The sequence below is a fragment of the Rhipicephalus microplus genome, chromosome 4 (genome assembly GCF_043290135.1).
Source record: "Rhipicephalus microplus isolate Deutch F79 chromosome 4, USDA_Rmic, whole genome shotgun sequence".
Taxonomy (NCBI): Eukaryota; Metazoa; Arthropoda; class Arachnida; order Ixodida; family Ixodidae; genus Rhipicephalus; species Rhipicephalus microplus.
In genome coordinates this window covers 208,991,064-209,014,650 of record NC_134703.1, presented here as the reverse complement: position 1 = coordinate 209,014,650, position 23,587 = coordinate 208,991,064, and the positions used below count along the sequence as shown (strand labels likewise).

At 47.0% G+C, this 23,587-nt stretch overlaps 1 protein-coding gene across 8 annotated transcripts in view; it reads left to right on the top strand.

The window, feature by feature from the left end:
* Nucleotides 1-23,587, top strand: part of nab (NGFI-A-binding protein homolog) — a 1,065,342-nt gene that overhangs the window by 806,926 nt on the left and 234,829 nt on the right. For all 8 annotated transcript variants that reach the window (XM_075893960.1, XM_075893958.1, XM_075893959.1 and 5 more), the window contains one exon: nt 19,303-19,541. In XM_075893960.1, coding sequence (XP_075750075.1) covers nt 19,303-19,541 — 239 coding nt within the window. The remainder of the gene's footprint in view (nt 1-19,302; nt 19,542-23,587) is intronic.

Here is a 23,587-nt window from a genome sequence, read left to right as displayed (position 1 = left end):
GTGAAAAAAGGAAAGGCTTGAGTAAAGCAATGGACCTTTGCAAGCGCTTATAGGTCTGCATAGGTTCGCAAGCGATGCAAGCAATAGCGAAAGTGGAGCTTTAAGTGTCTACTTTAGCGTTAAGACGCATAAACCTGAAGCACCGTTTCGTAGCATTGTGAACGAAAGGGGCACAAGGCAGCATTGCGTCAGTAAGTCTTTCCTCTATGTTTTGAATACTCTCGAGATAAGTGATACATTCCTCACAAAAAGTTCTTTTGGTGAAGTGTGCATTTCCTTGAAAACAACTATGATATTGGTTTTACTTTTAAATCATTTCTTCGGCGACTTGGAGTCTATCTATCTATCTATCTATCTATCTATCTATCTATCTATCTATCTATCTATCTATCTATCTATCTATCTATCTATCTATCTATCTATCTATCTATCTATCTATCTATCTATCTATCTATCTGTCTGTCTGTCTGTCTGTCTGTCTGTCTGTCTGTCTGTCTTTCTGTCTATCTATCTATCTATCTATCTATCTATCTATCTATCTATCTATCTATCTATCTATCTATCTATCTATCTATCTATCTATCTATCTATCTATCTATCTATCTATCTATCTATCTATCTATCTATCTATCTATCTATCTATCTAGCCGCCTACGAATTTTAGCTCTCCTGGCCGTTTTAATGATGGTATCGATACCAAACTTGGTATGACATAACATGACTGTATGAAGAACATATTAGACTAGTCATAACATGAAAATCATGACATGTCTGTCATGAATGCTACGATTTACATTTAATGGTCCTGAAGCTCTTGTGGTGGTTTTGTTTGCATGACATGTTGCAAAACCGGTTTGGCAGGGCATGATTGCATGGCGAACACAAGCGACAGACCCTAACAAGAAAATCATGAGATGCGTGTCATGTAACAACATGACTACATGCCACGCTCATAATGCGCTCGCGGCCGTTTCGCTAGCGTCACATATACCGAATTTGGTATTACAGTACGTGAATAGATGACGAAGGTATGTGACTGGTGCAAACATGATAACCATGTGATGTGTGTCATGTAACAACATGACTACATGCCACGCTCATGGTGCGCTGGCGGCCGTTTCGCTAGCTTCACTTATACGAAATTTGGTGTTACGGGACGTGAACAGATGACGAAGGTATGATAGTGGTGCAAACATGATAAACATGAGATGCGTGTCATGTAACTACATGACTACATGCTAAGCTCATGATGTGCTCGCGGCCGTTTCGCTAGCTTCACATGTACCAAACTTGATATAACGTGACGCGAACATACGACATAGGTAAATGGCACATCCAAACATGATAATCACGACATGCGTCTCATCTAACAACATGACTATATGCCAGACTGACGATGCGCTCAGGCCCGTTTTGCTAGCTTCACATAAGCCAAATTTGGTATAACGTGACGCCAATGGATGACGAAGGTATGTGAGTGGTGCAAGCACGATAATCATGAAATGCGCGCCATGTGAGAAGATAACTACAAACCACAGTCAAGGCGCCAATACATTTAGACGTGACGTGGTGCGCGTGCTCGCCGGCGTTCATTTGTCACGTCACGCCGGCGTTGCCACGCCAGGCGCCGGTCTTCTTATATACTAGAAGGCGCGCGCCGCATGGCGTTACTTTGACGCATTCGCGTTTCAACGCGTTTGGCGTCCCTCCGTCATGAAAAGAGGGAGAGGTGGTGTTGTCTGGGTAACGGATCGGCGCGAAATGCAGCATGTCGCATTTTGCACCGGTTGCCTTCGGGTCGCGCCTGGCGTCAGACTATTGAGTTCTCGCGTTTTGCTAACGTATATCGTAGCTGTGCCCAGCGTGCGCGCGCGTCAACCCTACTTTTAATTAATTCAGACCAGGTTTATCCTAAAAAGAAAAGCATCTGCAGTGGTTCATGTACCGCGCCTATGTTGTGGCACAACTTTTTTTTATCATCCATCGATAACTCTGTACATCACCATTTTAGTTGCAGTAACAATGACTCTCCAGTGTGACTTGAATAAACTCGATGACCGGCCATTTAATGAAGCAAAGATCTTAGGAGCCTGGTCGCGCAGCACATCAGCACAGAAAGCCACACGAGCCCTCCTGAAATACTTGACCACAACTTCATTGAGGGACCGCCTGTGAAACTCGGCATTGTGTGTGTGATGCGCTATCTATCTATCTATCTATCTATCTATCTATCTATCTATCTATCTATCTATCTATCTATCTATCTATCTATCTATCTATCTATCTATCTATCTATCTATCTATCTATCTATCTATCTATCTATCTATCTATCTATCTATCTATCTATCTATCTATCTATCTATCTATCTATCTACCTATCTGTCTGTCTGTCTGTCTGTCTGTCTATCTATCTATCCTTCTCTCTCTTTTTTAATCCCCTCTCCCCCTCCCCATGTGTAGGGTAGCAATCTGGACGCATAGTCTAGTTAACCTCCCTGAATATACACAAACACAGTGCTACGACTAACAACTATTTTATTTTCAGACGTTCTTCTCGCAGTCATGCACAGTGGATAAACATCGCACAAAACCTGAGGCAAGATAAAAAGAAAATATTCACATGGACATGCACACAAATAAGTCAAGTTGTTTTTACAAAATTCATTTGTTTTAGAAAAGAAGATTATTAGATGCTGCGCTTATACACTCGTCGGCGCGTGTAAGAATCGGTTACGACTCATTCTGTTTTATTCCAAACCTGTGACATGATTATGGTGCTCTCAAAAAGGGGCCTACATTTACATTGCGTTATATATATGTGATGCTAGATTGCCCGTATGCGTGATGTTTTGACAATTATTTTGGTGCTCCCTTAATCTTGTGTATGAACATCTTTCCGTCTGTCCGATGCACCTTCTACCGCATGTCAAAGCAATGCTCCACACTACTTTCTAACTATACGAGGTGAATGATACCGCAAATATTAATTTCTCTTTTTTTTTCATTGCGGCCTTTTACCCTTCGACACCTTCCAATAAGTTTTATTTTTCTGGAGGCGAGAAAAGCACTTCTTGTTCCGTGCATATGTAATCTTTCTTTAGCTCGTGTGAAGCAGCGTGGGTATATACGATAAAACTATAGGTGCCGGTATACAGCCGCTTCCTCCCGTTTTCTATTCTTTTTGCCGTTGCTTGTATTTACTGTTTTTTTTTATTTTGAAAATACTGCGGTCCCTGAAGACCAGGCAGGTGAGGAACATTACAATAAATGATATATGCAAACATCGAGAAAAATTGTTGACATAAACAAATTAGCAAGAATAACAAAATGGGTGATACAACACATATAACGAAAAGATAACAACCTACATATAAGAATAAACCATCACAAAAATGAAGTGATCTCCTAAATCACGAAGAAGAGCTATGTTCACATACGGACAGACACTTTTCTGTGCATGACAATGCCTCAAGGATTGCGAATTCTGAGCATCAACAATGAAAAGAAGTGTTATAACATGAATAAGCACTAGAAGTACAGAGAAGGTGCACTTAATTATTTATTACTTGAAATACCTTACATGGCCACATGGCCATCGAGTAAGGGGGCCTTGCAAAAGTTTTTATACACCAAAGGTATCAACCCAAATTCACATGAAGAAGCAAAATATGATATGTAAGAACAGAGCATTGTGAAACATATAATTAATACGATCGACATTCTACAAAAGGTGAATGATACAAGAACCAGCACAAAGGGTAACAATAAGAGGTGAAACACAAGTTGTGTTGTGTATTATAAGGTATAATAAAATACCAACAATAATACAAGTGATTCAATGAATACTTTGCGCGGAAAAAAAAGGGGGGAAGAAGACCACAACTTGTAAGCCATCGCACATGAAACTGCGCAAACACCCGCGCAAAAGCACTGATTATTGCGTGCGACAAGTTAGGCAGAACGTGGTCTGCCGGAGATATGCGCGCTAAAAGATTGCCTAAAATTTTGCCGAGTTAGTTTCAACTACTATATCATCAGTAAGCTTTTCCATAGCCGTATGGTTCCCGGAAGGGCGGAATAGTTGAAGGCGTCAGTATAACCGTAAACTCACGTGAAATTTAGATTACTGTGTATTCTACGAGATGTGTGTGTTGATATATGCAGGTCCAACACTTGATGATCAAGCTGGTACACGTATTTACGGAATAATGACAACAAGGCAATATCACGACGATCACTTAACAGTAGAATGAAAGAGAGAGTTTTATTTGTGTCACATTTGAACGATACTTATAGTTTTGAACAATGAAACGAGCGACTCTGTTCTGTGTTGATTCTAAAGAAGTTATCAAATATTTTCGATGAGGAGATCAGACAAGAGAAGAGAACTCAAGTTGTGGGCGGACGAATGTTTGGAAAGCGAGCTTGCAAATGAAGGAGGATGAGCATTGAAGATTGCGGCGTAAGTACCCAAATGATTTGGCAGGATTGGCAGATACGTTATTAATATGGGTATTCCAAGAAAGGTTTGCAGTATAAGGGATGCTGTTACGAAGACGAGACGCCAACGTGGTCCCGAAGGCGCCACTTCTCCGAACTCTGCCGACACGGTCACCAGCTGTTGGTAGCGTGTGTTACTCAACTCACGACTGCTTCTGCGCAGAGCTGATAGACGAGTGGACGAGACGACGGTGAGTTAAGGCAAGGTTTATGTACAGCAAAGAAATAGAGGCGTTACAAATTCGGCACTGGGGCCGACAGCTTATAGACTCGAAGAGCAAGGCTCCCTTCTCTGACACATAGGTCTACTGCTGGCGACGCGCCGCAGGGCTTTTTTTATAGGCACCGGGTGGATCCTCTGAGTAACCAATTGTCCAACCAGAAGCGCCGCTGGCCGTGATGTCGGAATCCTCCAATGGGGCCCACCACTGCGCGTGGTTGCAGCCGAGGACGAGTGACGTTCCCACGCATTGCGTAATTAAGACTCGCCAGACTGGAAGGCGCCGATAGCTTCAACGGGCTCGCGGGCTGAGGGGGCTCGCGATGAGGGGGAGACCGGCGCCGTCGCTTGATGACGTCGCTGAGTCGATGGCGTCAGGCGGACTCCATTCCTGGCCTTGACACAGATTGCCTTTTGCAGAGGCATTGACGTTCGGTGTGGACTCGCAGGCCCCCGCCGCCAGACAATACGCCGGAAAGACGAGCTGCTTCCACGTGGCTCGGATGTAGGGCGCGCTCGTTCGCCAGGTCTCTCCAGGTTCGCCTCAAGGGCCAAGGGGAGAATGCAGCTCCAGACTCCGTCCCGTGGACACATTCCATTCTTGAGGACGGATCCCAGCTCCACTGGCTTGTCGCCACAACTTGCCGGTCAGCTTCGCTCGTGTCTCCTGATGACTTTTGGTCTAATTGATTGATTGATATGTGGTGTTTAACGTCCCAAAACCACCATATGATTATGAGAGATGCCGTAGTGGAGGTCTCCGGAAATTTCGACCACCTGGGGTTCTTTAACGTGCACCCAAATCTGAGCACACGGGCCTACAACATTTCCGCCTCCATCGGAAATGCAGCCGCCGCAGACTTTTGGTCTAAGCACTTGTCGATGGTTCTGCAACTTGTCAAGAACGGTTCGACAACAGACAACACAAGACACAAGCAAATGCCCTCGGTCACCCGACAGAACACCAGACAAAGTATAGTACAACATTTACCTAGCTACGTGTCGATCAAAATTTCGTTCCCTCTACATCAAAAGGCACATGTGGGACACAAGACTTAAAATGAGAACTTAAATTTTTACACGTACAACAACGTAATGGAATAGAATACAACATATAGTTGGCCCCTTGAGATCATTCTGAACGAGAGCGCTCAGCTAAGACCTTGATGAGGACAAAATTTTGCCCCGAATCGCCAGCGAGAAACCGAAAGGTGGAAAAGGTACTAACTAAAACGCACGGCTCATTGCGTCTGTATTAGCGTTTAGCTTTCCTTTTTTGTAGCGAACGTCAAAGTTGTGCTGTTGGAGTATCATGCTCCACCTCAGTAACCGGCCACATTTAGGCGACATGTTATTTAACCAAGTTAGATGTCAGTGCTTTGTTTCGACCAGAAACCTCGAACCGGAGACATAAAAGGCTAGCTTTTGAACGGTCTACACGAGGCAAGCGTATTCCTTTTCAGAGGTACTGTATGCCTCTTCCCTATCGCTAAGTTTTCGACTTAAATATAAAACTGGCCTTTCGTTACCAGCACTGTCTTCCTGACACAACATAGCTCCCATGCCGCGATCACTTGCGTCACATTGAATCACAAATATCTTGGAGAAACCGGGTGCCATGAGAACGGGCTTTTCGCTTAGCGCCTGTTTCAGCTGGCAAAACGCATTCTCCTTTTTTGAGTCACATACTACTTTAACCGGCTCGGACTTTCAAAGTGCTTCAGTTAGACGGCTGGCAATGCTAAAGTAGTTTCACACGTAATGCTGATAGTATCCAGCTAGGCCCAAGACTGCCCTTATCACAGATTTTGTGGTTGGTCGTGGATAGTTCGCGACGGCGGCTACCTTAATTTCTGAAGGTCTACGCCGGCCACACCCCACAACGTGTCCCACGTAAGACACCTCGCAGCACCCTATAGGTGACATTTAGTAGGTTTCACGGTAAGACCAGCTTCTTTCAACCTGTTCAGCACGACGTGTAAATGGTCGACGTGTTCTCCCCACGGCAGTTCTTTGAGACGATGTTGACATCGTCAAGATATACGGCAGAGCGAACTCAGAGAGGCCTTTAGGAACGTGGTCTATTAAGCCTGAAAAACAAAAGGGCGCATTTTTCAATCCAAAGCTCAGCTTAAGTGGATGATACGTTCCAAATGGAGAAACGAATGCGGCATAGCGGCTAGCACGCTCCATAAGGGGGACTTGCCAATACCCTTGCACGAGGTTCAACGTAGAAATATAGCTGGGCTGCGACACAGTTTCTACCCTCTCCTCTATGTTTGGTATCGGGTAAATTTGGTCTCGAGTTATGGTGTTAAGACGCTGATAATTGATGTGTGGCCTCGGATCTATTCCTGGCACTTGAATCAATATTAGAGGGCACGTATAGTCACTCTCGCTCTGTACTATGACTCCCAACTCCAGTATTTTAGCGACCTCCTCTTTCATGATCTGCTTTTGCAGGGGAACAACGATACGGCTTGCTACGTACGGATTCGCTCCTCACAAGCTAGCTCGATATCGTGTTCAATCACCGTCGTGTTTCCGGGACGGTCCGTAAACACGTCTTCAAACTCGGAAACAATCCTTCTCAAGTCCTCCTCCTGGACTTCACTTAACCGAGACCCTAAGTTCAACTGCTCCAAGATTACCTCTGATCCCCTTTCGATTACATCACTAGAAATCAAAATTTCTGCTCCCTCTTGCTCAGAAGCATTGAACAGCAGATTTACGCCCACTTGACGTTGAACGTATGGTTTGATCAAGTTACTGGGGTAAATTTTGTTCCGCCGCCTTCCTAAATTCACTTCATAACTGGTATCAGAAAGCTTCGATATTACTTTGGCAGGCCCTTCCCAATCAACCTCAAACTTGATCTGGATAGGGCTGATATTTCTGTATCATCAGATTTCATGGGTGATCCTGAAAGCGCATCTGCGTCAAAGTGCTTTCGCCTCGATCGGTAGACGACGCGTATGTCGAATTCCTGGAGGCGTAGTGCCCAACGTCTGAGGCGACCAGAAGGATCTTTCAGTGAAGCCAACCAACAGAGTGCGTGATGATCAATTACCACATGAAAAGTTTGGCCGTACAAATACGGGCGAAACTTGTTTCACGCCCACACAATCGCCAGGCACTCTTTTTCCATAACAGAATAGTTGGCTTCTGCCTTAGTGAGTGCGCGGCTGGCATAGGCGACCACATACTCCGTAAAACCTGGTTTGCGTTGCGCGAGTACTGCACCAAGGCTGACGCCACTTGCAGCCGTGTGTACTAGCATCATTACGGCGCAGTAGAGCCGTAATGATGCAGTACAGGTGGTTAGGTAAGGACACGGTGTTAAAACTATTCTAACACTGTGGGTAAGGAGTTGACGCAGTGCGAAGGATTCATCACTGGCTGCTGTCCAATTCGAAAGATCAGCAGGACCAGCAAGGAGTTTAGTGAGTGGAACGATGATGGAAGCAAAGTTCTGGACACACCGACGAAAATAGAAGCACAGGCCTACAAAGCTCCGTAGTTCTTTAACTGTAGTCAGCTTAGGAAATTCGGCAACAGCACGAAGCTTGTCAGGGTCGGGAAGGATGCCGGCTTTTGAGACGACATGACCAAGTATGGTGAGTTGTTTAGCCCCGAAGTGACATTTCTTCTGGTTAAGCTGAAGCCTGGCGTTTGTAAGGCGGTGTAGAATCTTACGGAGACGAGTGAGATGTGAAGTCGAATCGGGTGAAAAAACCACAACGTCATCAAGATAGCACAAGCATATGTTCCATTTGAGACCGCGTAAAATGCTGTTCATCATTCGCTCGAATGTGGCAGGCGAATTGCAGAGCCCGAATGGTTTTACGGTAAATTCATAGAGGCCATCCGGTGGGACAAACGCCGTTTCTTGACGATCAGACACCGCCATGGGGACCTGCATGCCCATAACCTGCAGCGAAGGTCAAGCGAGGAAAAGAATTCTGCACCTTGGAGAAAATTGAGAGCGTCGTCTATGCGGGGAGAGGGTGAACATCTTTCCTCGTAATGTTGTTTAGGCGCCTGTAGTCTAGGCAGAACCGCATCGAACCATCTTTTTTTTTTTTTTTTGACGAGTACAAGTGGTGAAGACCAAGGACTACAAGAAGGCTTGATGACTCCACGCTGTAGCATGTCGTCTACTTGTTCTGCAATTACGGGACGCTCCGCCGGGGACACACAATATGGGCGCTGGCGCAAAGGAGTACTCTTTCCTGTGTAAATTGTGTGCACAACGGTGTTTGTTCTTCCTAGCACCGCTTGAGGAAAGTCAAACGAACGCCTGAATTCGTGCAACACGGTAACAAGCTGCTCTCGTTTAGCCGGGGCGAGATGGCTGTCAATAGAACAGTGAAATCCATCGGACGACACGCTGTTCGAGGCAAAGTGAGGAACCAACACGTTCAGCTCCATATTCGGCTTGGTGTCGAAGAAATCGGCAGGCACGATAGTACCTTCATCGATAAGCTGAATGTGGCCGAGCGTCTCGTTGCGGCGCAAACTAAGGGGGCACAAGTTCGGATTAGAAATAAGTACTCCGGTAGTGTCTTGACAAAGCGCAAGAACGGCGATTGGCAGCGATGTGTGGTGGCGGCTACCGAAGATGTTGGATGGCGTGAATAGGACGGTAGCGTCAGAAAGTGAAGTGCAGCCGGCAGGGACAAACTGGGCGCTGAAAGGAGGAAGGTCTATGTCCGTCGCGACGACAAGGTTAGCCACACTAGATACGGCCGCATCAACAGAAGGCGCATCGTGCACGAAACTGTAACAGCTATACTTCGGCCCGAGCGCAGTCCACGATGGCGTGATGACGTGATAAGGAATCCCATTCTAAGATGACATCGTGCGAACATGAAGCCAATACGTGAAATTCAATATGTACAACACGTCTTGAATAACCACTTTTGCTGTATATGCCGCGGCGGGCGGAATTGGTTGGGCGCTTGCAGTGCTAAGAGAAACCACGGGAGATAGTATCGTCACTTTACGAAGAGAGTGGCAGAGTCTTGGACTAATCACAGATATCGTGGCACCGGTATCGATGAGTGCAAGTGTTCGTACACCTTTGACAATTACATCAATAAGATTGGCGGGAGGCAGGCGAGGACTTAAACGATTATAGACGATGACGCAGCTCGTGCCTCCGGAGCTGCGGCAGTTAGTTTTCCGCCTCAGTGGAGGTGGGTCATCGACGCATAGGCAATACAGAACGACGACTTGTTGAAGGGGAAGGCGAGCGGGAAGTAGAACGTGGAAAAGGGGTGGTTCGGGAGCCGGAGGCAGCTTGCGCATCGCGTTCGTGAACTTCAGGTGGCACGTGAAGCGCGTGGTATGGAGGCTGGAACGAGTAGTCAGAGTATGTTGGTGCATGAACTGCGAAGCGCTGACGACATAGACGTGCAACGTGACCTGGAATCCCGCAAGAGTAACATATGGACCGGTTGTCAGCAGTGCGCCAAGAATTTCCGACGTGCTGCTGTGTAGCTGGAAACGGCGTGGTGAAAGGTCGCACAGGTTGTGGCGTATACAATGGCAGACGATGCGGAGGAATTGCCGCGATGGCCGCATAAGTCAGTGGCGCGGCAACAGGTGTTGGTGGAGAGGCAGACGTAGGTAATGGCACGGCCGGTCTGAAGGCGCGCGCCTCCAGACCGGCCGTGGTAATGGCAACGCCTCGGAGACCAGCTCCTGAATAGCCTGTCTGATTGTCGGCGTTAGGCGGTTCGCTGGTGCTTCGGTGGTCGGCAGATACGAGAGACACGAAAGCTGTCGTGTGACCTCTTCGCGTACGCATTCTTTTATCTGCTCCAGCAGGGTGCTGTCACCACCAACGGCCAGGGCAGTGAGAGAGTCGTCTGCTGTCGTCGACCTCCCAACTGATGCACGTTGTTTGCGAATCTCTTCCAAGCTCTGGCACTAGGTCACAAGTTCGGATACGGTACTTGGCCCTTTACCGGTAACATTTGAAAGGAATCATCGTCTATTCCTTTCGAGATATGCCTGATCTTGTCTTGTTCGGTCATCTCAGGGTTAAAGCGCCGGCATAAATTGATAACTTCTTCAATATAGCTAGTAAAGTTTTCGCCCTTCCTTTGGGCTCGTCCGCGTAGGCACTGTTCAGCTCGTAGCTTGCGCACTGCGGGGCGATCAAACACAGCGGCAATGGTGGTCTTGAAAGCGGTCCAAGTGGTAAATTCAGTACGGTAGTTTGTAAACCACAGGCTGGCGACGTCTTTAATATAAAATAGGACATACTCCAGTTTCGAAGGGTCGTCCGACTTGTTGGTGGCGCTCACCTTTTCAAACAGCTGCAACCATCTTCCACATCTTGGTCCTCGGTGCCGCTGAAGAAGGGGGGATCCCGTTGGCGCAGGTTGGTATAGATACGATGACCAGTTGAGATTGGGCCGTGCTTTGCAGGGTGGTGCCTTGCTCGGTCGCCTGATCAGGCATTGCTGATGCAGTGGGCAGCTTCCGGCTTCGAAGTTCCAGGTTTGCGTACCCAGCACATTTCCACCACTTTGCAAGGGAGTTTAATAGCGACGCCAGGTAGTAGGCAGGCAGCCGGTACAGACCCAAATGCTCGAGCAGCCCAGCGTCTACAGCTCGTGCACACGCTCGCGCTTCGCACTCAGATGTGGTCCCACTAGTCAGTGCCTTGCGAATTCCCCACTGCAGAATTGTTTTCTATGAGCCTTCAAAGCGTAGAGCATTTCTTCTTCACTGCCGTCTAGCTTCTTCACAGCGTACGTTCCTGAGAAGTTACCGCGACCGCTAGAGCACCTTCTCGCCAGGTGTGCTTTCTGTCCGCACTTGTGGCACGTCGCTTTCTTTTGCCTGCACATTTTTGAAGCATGGTCCGAGCCAGATCTCCAGCATTGGGTGGACTCAGTCATGAATGCATATATACTCTTGTCCTAATATCGGTGGATTGTGTTTGTGATTCTGTACAAACTTGGAGTTGTCGTGGAAGCTTCTCCTCTCTTGCTTAGCCCGCTCATTTCTTTTTGCCGTTTCTGCAGCTTGAGAAAAAGCTTCTGCCTCAGCGAAATCCAACCTATTGTGTGACAACATGTGTCGTCGAACTTGTTCGTCACAAATACCGCAGACAATCCGATCCCGCAACGCGTGGTCCAAAAACTTCTAGGAATTACAAGGTATCGCGAGACGTCTAAAGTGTGCGATATAGTCCCGTACCTTTTCACCTTCTGCTGGATTCCGCATGAAAAAAGCGTAGCTCGCTGCAATCTTATTATCTTGGGAATCGCAGTGGTTGTCCAGCAGCTGCACGACGGCGTCATAGCTAAGGCTTTTCACAGATTCTGACTGGTACTGCCCTTGCAGTATATGCAAACAACGCTGTCACTTAGCGCCAATACCAGCAGCGCTGACTGTTTTCCTGTATCTGTGATGCCGTGGCCCTTAAAAAAGCCCTCCAAACGGGCACGATAAATTCTCCGGCTACTGGTCGTGTCGTCGTACTCAGGTGGCCTGGCTGTCATCGTGCGACTATCCCATCGTCGTCGCCACTGAAGAAACGGAACGTAGACAGTAGAAAGGGTGGAACGAAAAGAACGTTTATTGCTTGGTGTGACTGGCTTTGTATTTAAACAGAAAATCTCAAATTACTCATGATAAGCAAGCGCACGACATGCGTAAACAGTACTGTTTTTGTTACACATTGGTAGACGTCCTTGATAACACTGCATAAACTTAACGTCTACGCTTTCTTGGGTCACACTTTTCACTTCCATCTGTGCTAACGCATCAAGAGAATTAGGTTTCCTGTGCTGAAACCTATGCAGTGTTTCCGGCGATGTACGCAAACTGGCTTATTTTGCTCTAATCGGTTCTCAACTTGAGTTAGCATCCTTCATTTGGTCACCATATCACAATAGCTGATAGATAAGTTAGGGTCTGTGCAGAATAGAGCTACTCGATTCATAGCGCGTAATTACTTGCACTCAAGCCACAGCCACTGACACCGTGAAATTTTACTTTTATTTTTCACGAACTCATCAAAACCAGCATGATACCATCTGTTCACTTTAATCAAGCACATTCAACTTCGAGCAGACTACATAACAGCTTTAGTTTATCATGCATGTACGGTATTACTAACGCTTTCAACCAGTCGGCTATTTCACGAGCTACTCGATTGTGGAAGGATTTACCAGATGATCTCGCGTCAGAGCGAGACCATGCAAAGTTCGGCCATACTCCTAAAAAATTCTTGTGCGCCAAAAACTGCATGCTGTATCGCATTCTCATAATCACCTGTGCCTATAGGACTGTTGGCGATGTTTTTTTATCCTACTTTCTCCTGTTTTTTGTACCTTGTATAGATTTATATTCTGTAAACTCCTTTGTCGTTTTCTTTTTTTTTGTTGCACCATCGCTGGCTTGAAGTTACTGTCAAACTATCTTTTGTGTTTCACCTTCACGCCTTCACATATTGTAACTTACTTTTTTATGTATTGCGCCTGTACGTTCATGAGTTGAATTGTATTTTCGGAAATAATTAATAGGTATATGCATGTCACGTATAGTCTATACCGCCCCCTTACACAATGCCCCTCGATGGCTCTGTAAGATACTGTAGGAAAATACATAAATAAATAAACACTATACGCTATGCTCAAGCGTTTTACATATCTGTCAGGTACGCCTATATACCATGGGGGTGTCCTTACGCTAGAGGTCGGTGTTTCGATACGTTTGTAGGTTCCAAAATTATTGCAGCATCTTATGTCCGCGCGTGAGGTGAATTCCACTTTAAAGAAGACCGCACAATTCCTAAAATTCCGTATGAGAGTGAATTCTCTTTCAAGAAGTACAGGAGGCTTGGCGTCAGAACATACGGGGTCTGGGCATCGGCGCTCCCACGAGAGCGGCATTTGGTATCCGCTGCCACGTGAGGCAATCCTCGGCGCGCACACCTTCTGTCGCCCAGTCACGAAGAGCTCGCTTGGCTGACCTCATTAGGCGCCCACTGAGCCGTTAATTCAGCCGCGCCGCGTAGCCCAGACACTCCCCCATCGTCAACGAAACCTACGTCAGTGATGTTGCTGCGGTTCTTACATGGCAGCGTCTGCGGGTCTCATTGATGGCCGCTTGTCTTGGCGCTTTTTTTATTCTTGTGGAAGAAACAGAAGGTGTGTTTCACTATTCAGTTGGCACACAGTTAGTGCGTTATTATAAATATGATGGAAGCTGGCGTATAATCGATGTTTTAAAGATTCCGTGCTGAACACGCTTGGGGCACAACGTGTGTCTGTGTAGATCTACGCAATATCGGCGAACCTTGACCGCACGATTCTTAGGCTGTGATAAAAACTGTCCAACGGCTCGTGATTTGTGTATCTCTGTGTTATTCGGGCCGAGTCTCTTTGTCAAGTACCGTCGCTCAAGAAAAGGTCGGTGACGCTTTCATGTCCTTTATCCTAAAGGATACCTGCTTGACAATCATCAGCGACCTTTCACAGAAAAGGAAGAAAAAACAAGCAGTGGTTGCATAGACAAATACAACGCACGGTAGAAACTCCTTAGAAATGGTATGATTAAGCTGTATTGACCCGAAGAACGATCAAACATTGGATGTGGCTGTGAACGGGCCGCCAAGCTCGTCTTGAAGGTCCCTTACGTGGGATTAGCCGGGTGGCGCGGGGTCTTCCCTGCGTCTTCTCTAGGCCAAAATAAAGATTTATTCATCCAGTAAATCAATCAATTAATCAATCAATCGTGTAATTTTTTTCACCGTACTCGCTTGAGCAAACGCGCTGTGTTTCAAGCATTATGAACAGATAGTAGGCAGCGTTAGAAGCGTGCTAGCCATGCGTCTGCCAACTTCCTCTTAGCGTTAAGGTGCCTCGATGCACGCCAGCGTGCAGCCGAGGCGACGACACGGGCGTGCGTCGGCTAACGCGACAGCAAAAAAGAAAACAGTGGTGTGCCCATCTTCTGCTTTAACTTGCGAATTATAGGAAAGTTATAGATATCTGGAGTGTGACTTCCCGAAACTACAATGTGATTAGTAGAGACGCATGCATAACATTCCGGATTTTTCGACCGTCCGTTAATCTTCATTGTGCACTGGGAGAGCACAGCAGACAGATCTTCAGCATTTCACCTCCATTGAATTGTGACTTCTGCGTTCGTAACCACTACAGAACCGTGGATTTAAAGAAAAATAGCTATAATAATTGCGCCAATGCACAAGTTCAAAGCAGCAAAAATGTAGCCACATGATGGCGATAGGCGTGTTTTCACTGCAATACCACACGTCTGTCAGATTTGTTCCATCGTTCTCGCTCTTTAGGGTTCGAAGCACTTCCGCTGCCACATCATAGTTCTGCGCATAAGGTAGCGGCGCTTCCCGATTGGTTGCCCGCATAGCGCCATGAACAGCAACACGCTATCTCGAAACACCCTTTTACTGACTCAGCGTGACTGCCAATATTGTGAACACGAGGAACGCAAGAGGCCGCCCACGTCTCTGCAAAGAACTGAACAAAGTATACTTCGTATTGTCACGTATAGTGTTGTGACTTGTACCGCATGAACTTTAAAGGCAGTCTTAGGCAACCACTTTATTTGGCAAAACTGGTGCCTATATAGATGACTGACGGTAACATCCGATGGGCGCAGCTTCTGCACGTAACGCGAACACTCATGGCTCGGCGCTACACACTGCATACCCCGCAGTGAGCCGGCGTGCACCTGTTAGCAATACGAGAACAAAATGGGACGCAATAATTCTCACGTGATAGGCGCCTACTTTGGCATATGTAAATACGGTTGGCACAAATGATAAGCGCGCACTTCCATCGCGACAAACCAAAATACATCACGGTGCAGCAGCATCTCCGTCGCGAGACACTGCATAAGGGGTTCTCTCCTTCACGACCGCAAAGAACACGCGAAGGCGAAAGCATGAAAGGGCCAGGTGGTGACGGGCTAGATCGGGTGCATCTGACTGGCGATGAAAAAAAAAAAAAAAAAACGAGGCGTTGGTCGAACCGATTACCTCTGAATGTGCGACAACAAAGGCCGGGCACGCTATCCACTGCGCCGCAGCCAGTTAGAAAAACATTTAAAAATGCAACTTTTAAAGCTAGCTCTTTTAAAGCTACCTTTAAAGCTACCTCTTTTAAAGCGTTCTTGGTCAAATGCAGTAATGCAGCATCACCGGGAATACGTTAATAATTCCTTCAACGCGTTGTTTTTAAGCGTCCGTCGAATTTAGTGTGTTTACATGGCAATTTGTCAACACCTTAACACATCAGGTAACGACCTTACCCTAAGCGTCGGCGTCGCTCATCTATCCATAACACAAAACAGAACTCTAGAGCGCCCACCGGCTTCGCCTGGCTTTACCTCCGTGTTCCTCCGCGTTCCCTGTGTTGTGGCAATGATTCCGCAGACAATGTGGCTCACACATCGCACCAAGAAAAGCACACCCTTCCGATTTCTTTTCAAGGACTGACGCTACAAAGCGACTTCGTCACCTGGCACGTAGTCTGTGTTTGCTGGGGTGAAACACCCCAAGCATAAGAAATACGAGACTCTACCAAATAAACACTCGACAGGAACTTCGACCTCCATCCGGACTTCGTTGACGTGAAGCTTCGCTTCTTTGTCACCTTTGGTTGGGGGTTGCCTTCACAAAAGCATATACAACCCTCATCGGATTGACTGACAATGCGGGATGCGACGTCTGCTGCACCAAAGAAGACATCGACCATCCGATATGCCATTGCCCTCGATTTGCCTATGAAAGACAGAAGCTTTCGGACGCATTGCGACAACTGGACGATCGACCACTCTCTATGCAGATGCTACTGAAACACCGTCCTCGCCTTTCGTCGGCTCAAAAAGCAGTCAAAGCTGTCTTGTGCTTTTTGAGGACTACAGTCCCACGTGACCACCTTTAACTTTTGTGTAGCGTCACCGCTGCATACGCGTCTGCCCATTGACTGACAATCCTTTTTTCTCTCTTTCTATTCTCTTTCCTCTCTCTCTTATATTTATGCCCTTCCCCCTTCCCCCAGCGTAGGGTAGCAAACTGGGCATGTGTCTGGTTAATCTCCCTGCCTTCTTTCTTGTTGTTCATCTCTCCTCCCTCTCCCTGTGTTCACACAACGAACGAAATCGCGATTCGAGCCTGCGGATTGCGTACTACGCATAGGCGTACCAGCGGCGCGGGGGGGGGGGGGGGGGCAAGGAGGGCGCGATTTTCCCTCCTTACCGGCAAAAGGGTCAAAGAAGTTGGAGGTAGGGCTGAGCTCCCCCCCCCCCCCTTCCCCACTTTTGGTCGCTTTAGCTGCAGGCTGCGGAACCAACAAGTAAGGCGAAGTTTTCCGTCACAACAGTAATACCTCGATCATGTTCTAACGAGAGAAGGAAAATGTTGCGAGGCAATGTTACAACATATTGAAATTTTGCCAACACTTCCGCTATGATGATAATTCTTGTAGGTTCTTCGCGGTGCGGGTCGCCTATGCGTTGTTTTTTGCGCCTTGCGCTGTAGCATTGCAGCGGAGGCAAGCGCTACACAGGTGCCCCATAATAATACATCACTTGTTCATGCTTTTATATTGCTGTCAGTTGTTGATGCAGTTACGAATTAAAACAAGCAAACTTTCTATGGACTGGAAAATAATTTTCTTCGAAAAGGGTATATCATCATCGCTGCTCTGTCGGGGCTGTTGCGAGCCGATGAGTGTGATGAATTGTTTTGATGTTTAAGTTCTTCCGCTCTGAAACGCCGAAAATTGTTTCCACTTTAGTCTTTGATAAATCTGATCAGCCTTGCTTATGGTACCTTGGAAGTTGGAGCTAGCCAGGAGAATGATCAGAACCTGTTTTCATGAACTGCCGCAGAGCTAACATTCCTGTTACTGGATTAGGCCGGTGAACCATCACACGTATTTTAATTGCGACTAGCGTACGTGAGTGCATTTCCCGGGAATGCAGTAAAACGGGAAAGTAAAACACACCTTTACAAAGGTAATCGGACATTTACTGTACATCAATGAATGAGGGTTCGCCGAATGTATGCCTGAGTGTTTGGCTACTATAGCCCCGTTTAACGTTTATATATGTGTCCTCGTTGACGCTTGGTACATCTCCACTAGGACGACTAACATTCATGATAAATTTAATAAACAAACTATTGTGGTATCTGTAGATGTTAACCGCCAAACCATAATCCGCAAAAGAGAGGCGTGATCGCAAGATGAGCGTCGCATATTGGACGCGGAAATAGGGCTGAGGGCACCATGCTTCGGCCTTTTAAAGTGTGATTGAACTTGGTGGTATTTAATAAAGTGCGTCGTGTCACCTCTGTGTGCGTATCCATATAAAAGTGCTAGCGCGTCAATGAAGTTCTCTCTGGATATATATAGCCCGGCTGATGATCTACCCCCCCCCCCCCCTTATGCTAAAGAGTTGGCACGCCACTGGTCATATGTCACTATACGTCAGCCATTAATTCGTGCCCGCATTGCTCCGTGCGGAGAAATGCATGAAGTGGCTCGAATTGCAGTTGGAATCTTCGGCCAGCAATGCCAAAATCATCGCTTGCAGCGGGAATTCTCTCCGGTCATGTGAATGCTGCCATAATCACCTCGCACGCTACGTAACTGATTCATCGGCTATCACGTCCGTCGTGTGAATACAGATTTAGCGAATCATCGCAGCAGGCCGAAGGAAACACACGCCACATGTTGTGGCTCCCGATGATGGGGCTGTAATCTTCAATAACGCCAACATGCCGCAAGAAGGCGATCTAGCCACAGTCCTGCGTTCAATCAATCATGATCTTCCGGCCGTCACATCGCTCTCTCTGTCTCTGCCCTCACCGTTAACTATACTACAGCTACCACGAGCACGTATGACCACAATGGTTGGTGTAATCGTTAATGACTGACGTTAAGTGTCGGGATAACGATGTACAACCAAGCGCTACCGTGGATGCATTCACGTTAAGCGGTGCCATAGCCGTCAAGCGCCAATAGGCATTGCGCAAGCTCTCTCACATCAATGTACAGTAAACATTATGCTACTTCTGTTATCACACGCTTTACTTTCGTGTTTCACCAATTACTGTGACACAGGAATCAACCATGTTTTTGTAGCCAAGCGGGGTTCCAGAGTACCCAATTTGGTGCAATGTAAACTCTAAAAAAATATCGATTAAAGAGGGTGTCTTTTTGTTCCACAACCATAATCGTAATCAGGCTTGCGTGCGCTTCCTTTCTTGAAAACTCGGCACTGGCCACTTTCCTATCGAGAATGCAATTTAACCCTGATAATGGGCATGTCGATCGTGACCGGGATGTACCGGGCGTGGGGCGATAGCGCAAAGGTGAAACGCAATATAGATGACAATTATTGTTGTCGGACGAAAAGACACCCTTTTTACTCGCTCTTTTTTTAGAGTGTAGCCTCCAGCGGCAACCCACAGCAGTGTTCGGGCAACATGCCTTATTCGTGGTTAGCTGCATTGGCGCACGTTGACAGTGACGCTTTAAAGTGAATTGTGCTCTTTGGTCTCGTGCAGCCATGTTCCAGACGCCGCTGGTGCCGTCGCTCGGTCCTCCGGGCCACCACCCTCCTCCACCCCCCATGCAGCATGGCGTATCCCCGGTGGCGCGCCCCATGGGCCTGGCACCCCCACTGCGGCCGCCCGTGAGTGCTTCGCCGGGCCTCAAGGAGCCGCCGCCCAGGATTCACCACGCGCCACCCCCACCGCCACCGCCGCCGCCGCCGGTCTCCGCTCCGCAGGCGCCGTTCGGCCAGGTGCGTCCACTCGTTCACTAGCGCCACCCCGTACGCCAAATAAAGCAGCCGTCGCACAGTTTCGTTCATAGATATATTTACCGTTGTTGTTGAGGTCATAGTGACCTACTGTGGCAAGGCACAGCGTAACCTAAGCAATCAAACAAGAACACGTGAGCGCCCTGCAGATGAATGTCTTGGTGCCTCTGTCTTAATGCTCTGGTTGGTGCTCCATGCACCGCATATATAGTGCGGGCTAAGGATTTTTTTTTGTCTTACAGCACAATAAACAATGCGGCAAAGCTTTCATCACTGGTGAGGTGCACAAAGTTCTAACACAAGTATGGTTTCAAGGTGTGTGTTGCCTTCGCATCCCCTTTGTCATGTCTCGATTCCCAGCAACTTGAGCTGGTTCACCGTTGGGATATTACGTGCGCTCTTTGGCACTCTATATAGCCTGCGCAAATGAAGGTAAGTCAAAGTAACGTATACGTTATACTTGTACAGAATCATGAAAATAACGCAACAAGTACACACGACTTTAAAAAGAAAATATAAGAAAAAATTTGGTCCGATCGATCTCATACGTAGTGGGAGCCATGCGAAACAGTAGCTGGTTTTATTGCTTCGAGCAATAGGCGTTGTAGGTTAGAGCAATATGTACTTTTTTCATTAGGTATAGACCTACCAGGCATGTCGTTCACACTGACGACGAAAGGGTGGTCTTAAGTTAGGGGGCAACAGTTTTACCGAAACGAACTGGACGCTGCGGCGTGATGATGTGTGTATCATGACCAGCGCTATTCCGGGTATTCCTCCATGCTCGCGAAACGGTTGAACACGACTTATTGAGTCATAGCTTCGTATATATTGTTACGCTGCTATGAAGGTTAATAGCGAACAGTATAAGCATGTCTGATGCATCGGCGACCACTAGGTTGTTCTGAAAAAAAAAAAAAATTCAAGCGCCGGCTTCACTGAGTAGTAGAATTCTTGACTGCTGCTGCCCGTGAGTGTTCAATGCTGGTGCGAAGGATGATTTTCACTCTTTGCGTTCATATTTCTTCCTCCCCAGCAACGTTGCGCACGCCACCTAAGGGTTTTGGCGCGACAGCCTTCTTAACGTTACTGGCAGTGCTCCACCAGTAAGTGCTTCTTAACGTTACTGACTGTCGCTCCGCCTATAGAGGAATTTAGGAGCGTCCTATCGAGCATGGTCAGTAGGCAGACGCTCCCTTGTTCGGCTGCGCTGTAAGTGCGTTTGCAAAGAAAGAACACAAACCACTCTGCTTGTTTTGTGCATCAGTGAATACGCCCCGCCGCGGTGGTCTAGTGGTTAAGGTACTTGGTTGCTGACCCTTAGGTCGCGGTATCGAATCCCGGCTGTGGCGGCTGCATTTCCGATAGAGGCGGAAATGCCGTAGCCCGTGTGCTCAGATTTGGGTGCACGTTAAAGAACCCCAGGTGGTCGAAATTTCTGGAGCCCTCCACTACGGCGTCTCTCATGATCAAATGGTGGTTTTTGGACGTTAAACCCCACATATCCCACATCTGTATGAATGAATAAATATCAATCAATCGTCGATAAGTATACCAGACCGCCCGTGACGCGATAAATCTGATTCGTTCTAGTGAGACTGCGTAGTGAGTTCTACGTTTTCGTGAAAATGCGAGTCAACGCGTGCGTTCGATTATAGCCCGCAGAGTAGTCATATCACCTTAAAAAGATTTCCTTCAAGCATATTGGTTAGTCAAATGTTGACGCCTGACCTTTGCAGTTGAAACTCACCTTGTTGCACTTGCGTATAGCATTGGTCAGTGCTTTCGTAATACATAAATTCCATAACATTCATTGTAAGGAGAAAGTAACGCAGGCTCGTGGTTTGCTCAGGCCTCAGAAAGTCTCAAGTTGCACCCATCACCAACGGGGGCGAAAAAATCGATAGCTAAAGAAGAACCATAGTGGCTCCGTTCAAAACTGTTCTTGGGGGCTGCAAAAAATCCGCTAGGGATACCATAGTGAGATCAAAATTTAGAGCGAAGAGAGCATATATTTTTGCTAAATAGGTTTTCTTTTTCTGCCTGTTTGAAGAGTAATAACATTTGAATTCCGCGTTGTGCGTACTACTTTTGAGCACTAAATCTGTTTAGCGATGCGATGTCGTGCGAGTTAAACTATAGATTCTCTTATCGATGACGGTGATAGGGTTCTAGCCACCCTAACAGTGACGAAGCGGAAAACGTGTGCTGCCGCTGTTCGAAAGAGACGCCGACGCGCATATGCGAAATTAGTTTTCATCCGATCGTTGCCGTGGTCCTTGGCGTTCCGTCTTCTTTCTAGCATTTTGTTTATTCAAGTCACTGCAATTGCTGTAGGTATAGTCCCTTTGTTGCTGTATGGTGCCGGTAATGCCGGAAAAGGCATCGATTTCTGCAAGCTCCATGGTAATGACATGTATATATATATATATATATATATATATATATATATATATATATATATATATATATATATATATATATATATATATCACAGCCCCCAAGAGATGGGGGCTGTGATAACAGTATATATATATAACAAACAGTATATATATATATATATATATATATATATATATATATATATATATATACTGTTTTCGACTGTGCGCATTTCTATTTTTTGTCGGTGATTTCACTCTCACACCTTCTTACCATTGACAGTGTTGTGTATTTGTGTAGTACGCACGTTTGCACTGATCTTGCAAGCGAATGCTTGCGCTTCTCTCTACTTTCGCTCCACCGTAAATTACTTGCGAAAAATACCACCTTCTGTGTCCTTAGCTTGGACGCAATAAGTCGTAATGCAATAACAAGTGGGGGTGTTAAGCCATGCTCGGCAAAAGCAGGAGCTGTAGTTCGAAGCTTTCGCTGAAGCACCTCATGCCATTTTTCGCGACTGTTTTGTAATTATAGTTCCTACAAATAAGACACGCTTGTCCTTTCGTATTGCCTCTAAAAACGAATGCGTGCCGTTCGCGTACTCTCGATATTGCATCTAACACGATAGATTTATTAGATTGATTTTTTGTTGAAATATTGCTGGTTTACTGTAAATGTTATTCCCCGTACCCATTCGTGCATTGTTCTTGCTGGTGCCAATGAATGCCTTTCCCTTTGTACGCACTGTGTTCCAAAGGGCGCCTTGGCGTGCTACTGGACGTATCGACGCGCATAAAGATGTACTGACATGTAATTTTCCGGTTATTGTTTTCTTGCGCAAGCTACCGTGACGTATCCCCGGGCGCCCGTGGCTCAGTGGTCGTCTGCTGCACGCCGAACGTGTAGCATCGAGACAGGTGAACAAAAGTGCGCACGCCGCGTACAACGCGGCCAGTAATCAATACGAACCTTGGGATCTCTTCGGAAACGCTTGTTGCTTGAGGCCTCCGTGTCGTGCCGTTCCACATCGTGCCAAGTAGTTGTGACAGGAACCTCTGTTTGAGCACGCAACTCGGGATCGCCAACACGTTTCAAGTTGTTGTGCCTGTGTCCCTTTGTGAACAGCCTGTCAAAGCATCTTGACGCGCTGTTGCGGCAGGGTGACACGTTGTGACGGCATCACTTCTGAGGCGCAGATTCCTTGTTCACAATCCAAAATCGGTCATTAACTGCTTGCTGCACGTGTACGCGCCTGCAGTGAAGTGAACAGAGCAAACTCCACTTGGTCAGCGTCCAGACTCCGCCTCGGCCGCGGCGCATGAAGTCGACCCATGGTTGTGACAGCGCCGGATCGGATGGGAATCGGTGGAACTTGCACCGTTTCACTAGCGCAAGACTTCACAGGGCAAAATATTGGTGCAATGGTGACGGATTCAGATCAAATCACTCTCTTGCCCTCTGAGCAGCGTATATTCCGCACTGACGAGGACGCACAATACCCTAGACTCCGCTCGCTCACCTTACAGGTTCGCTGCATGATAGCGACCGCACGCCACGAGCAGACGACCAAGAAGGCGACGTGCAGCCAAGCTGCCATTTGTTTTTGTTTTTTTGTGCCTGACGTCATCCCAACTTGCCAGACTGCT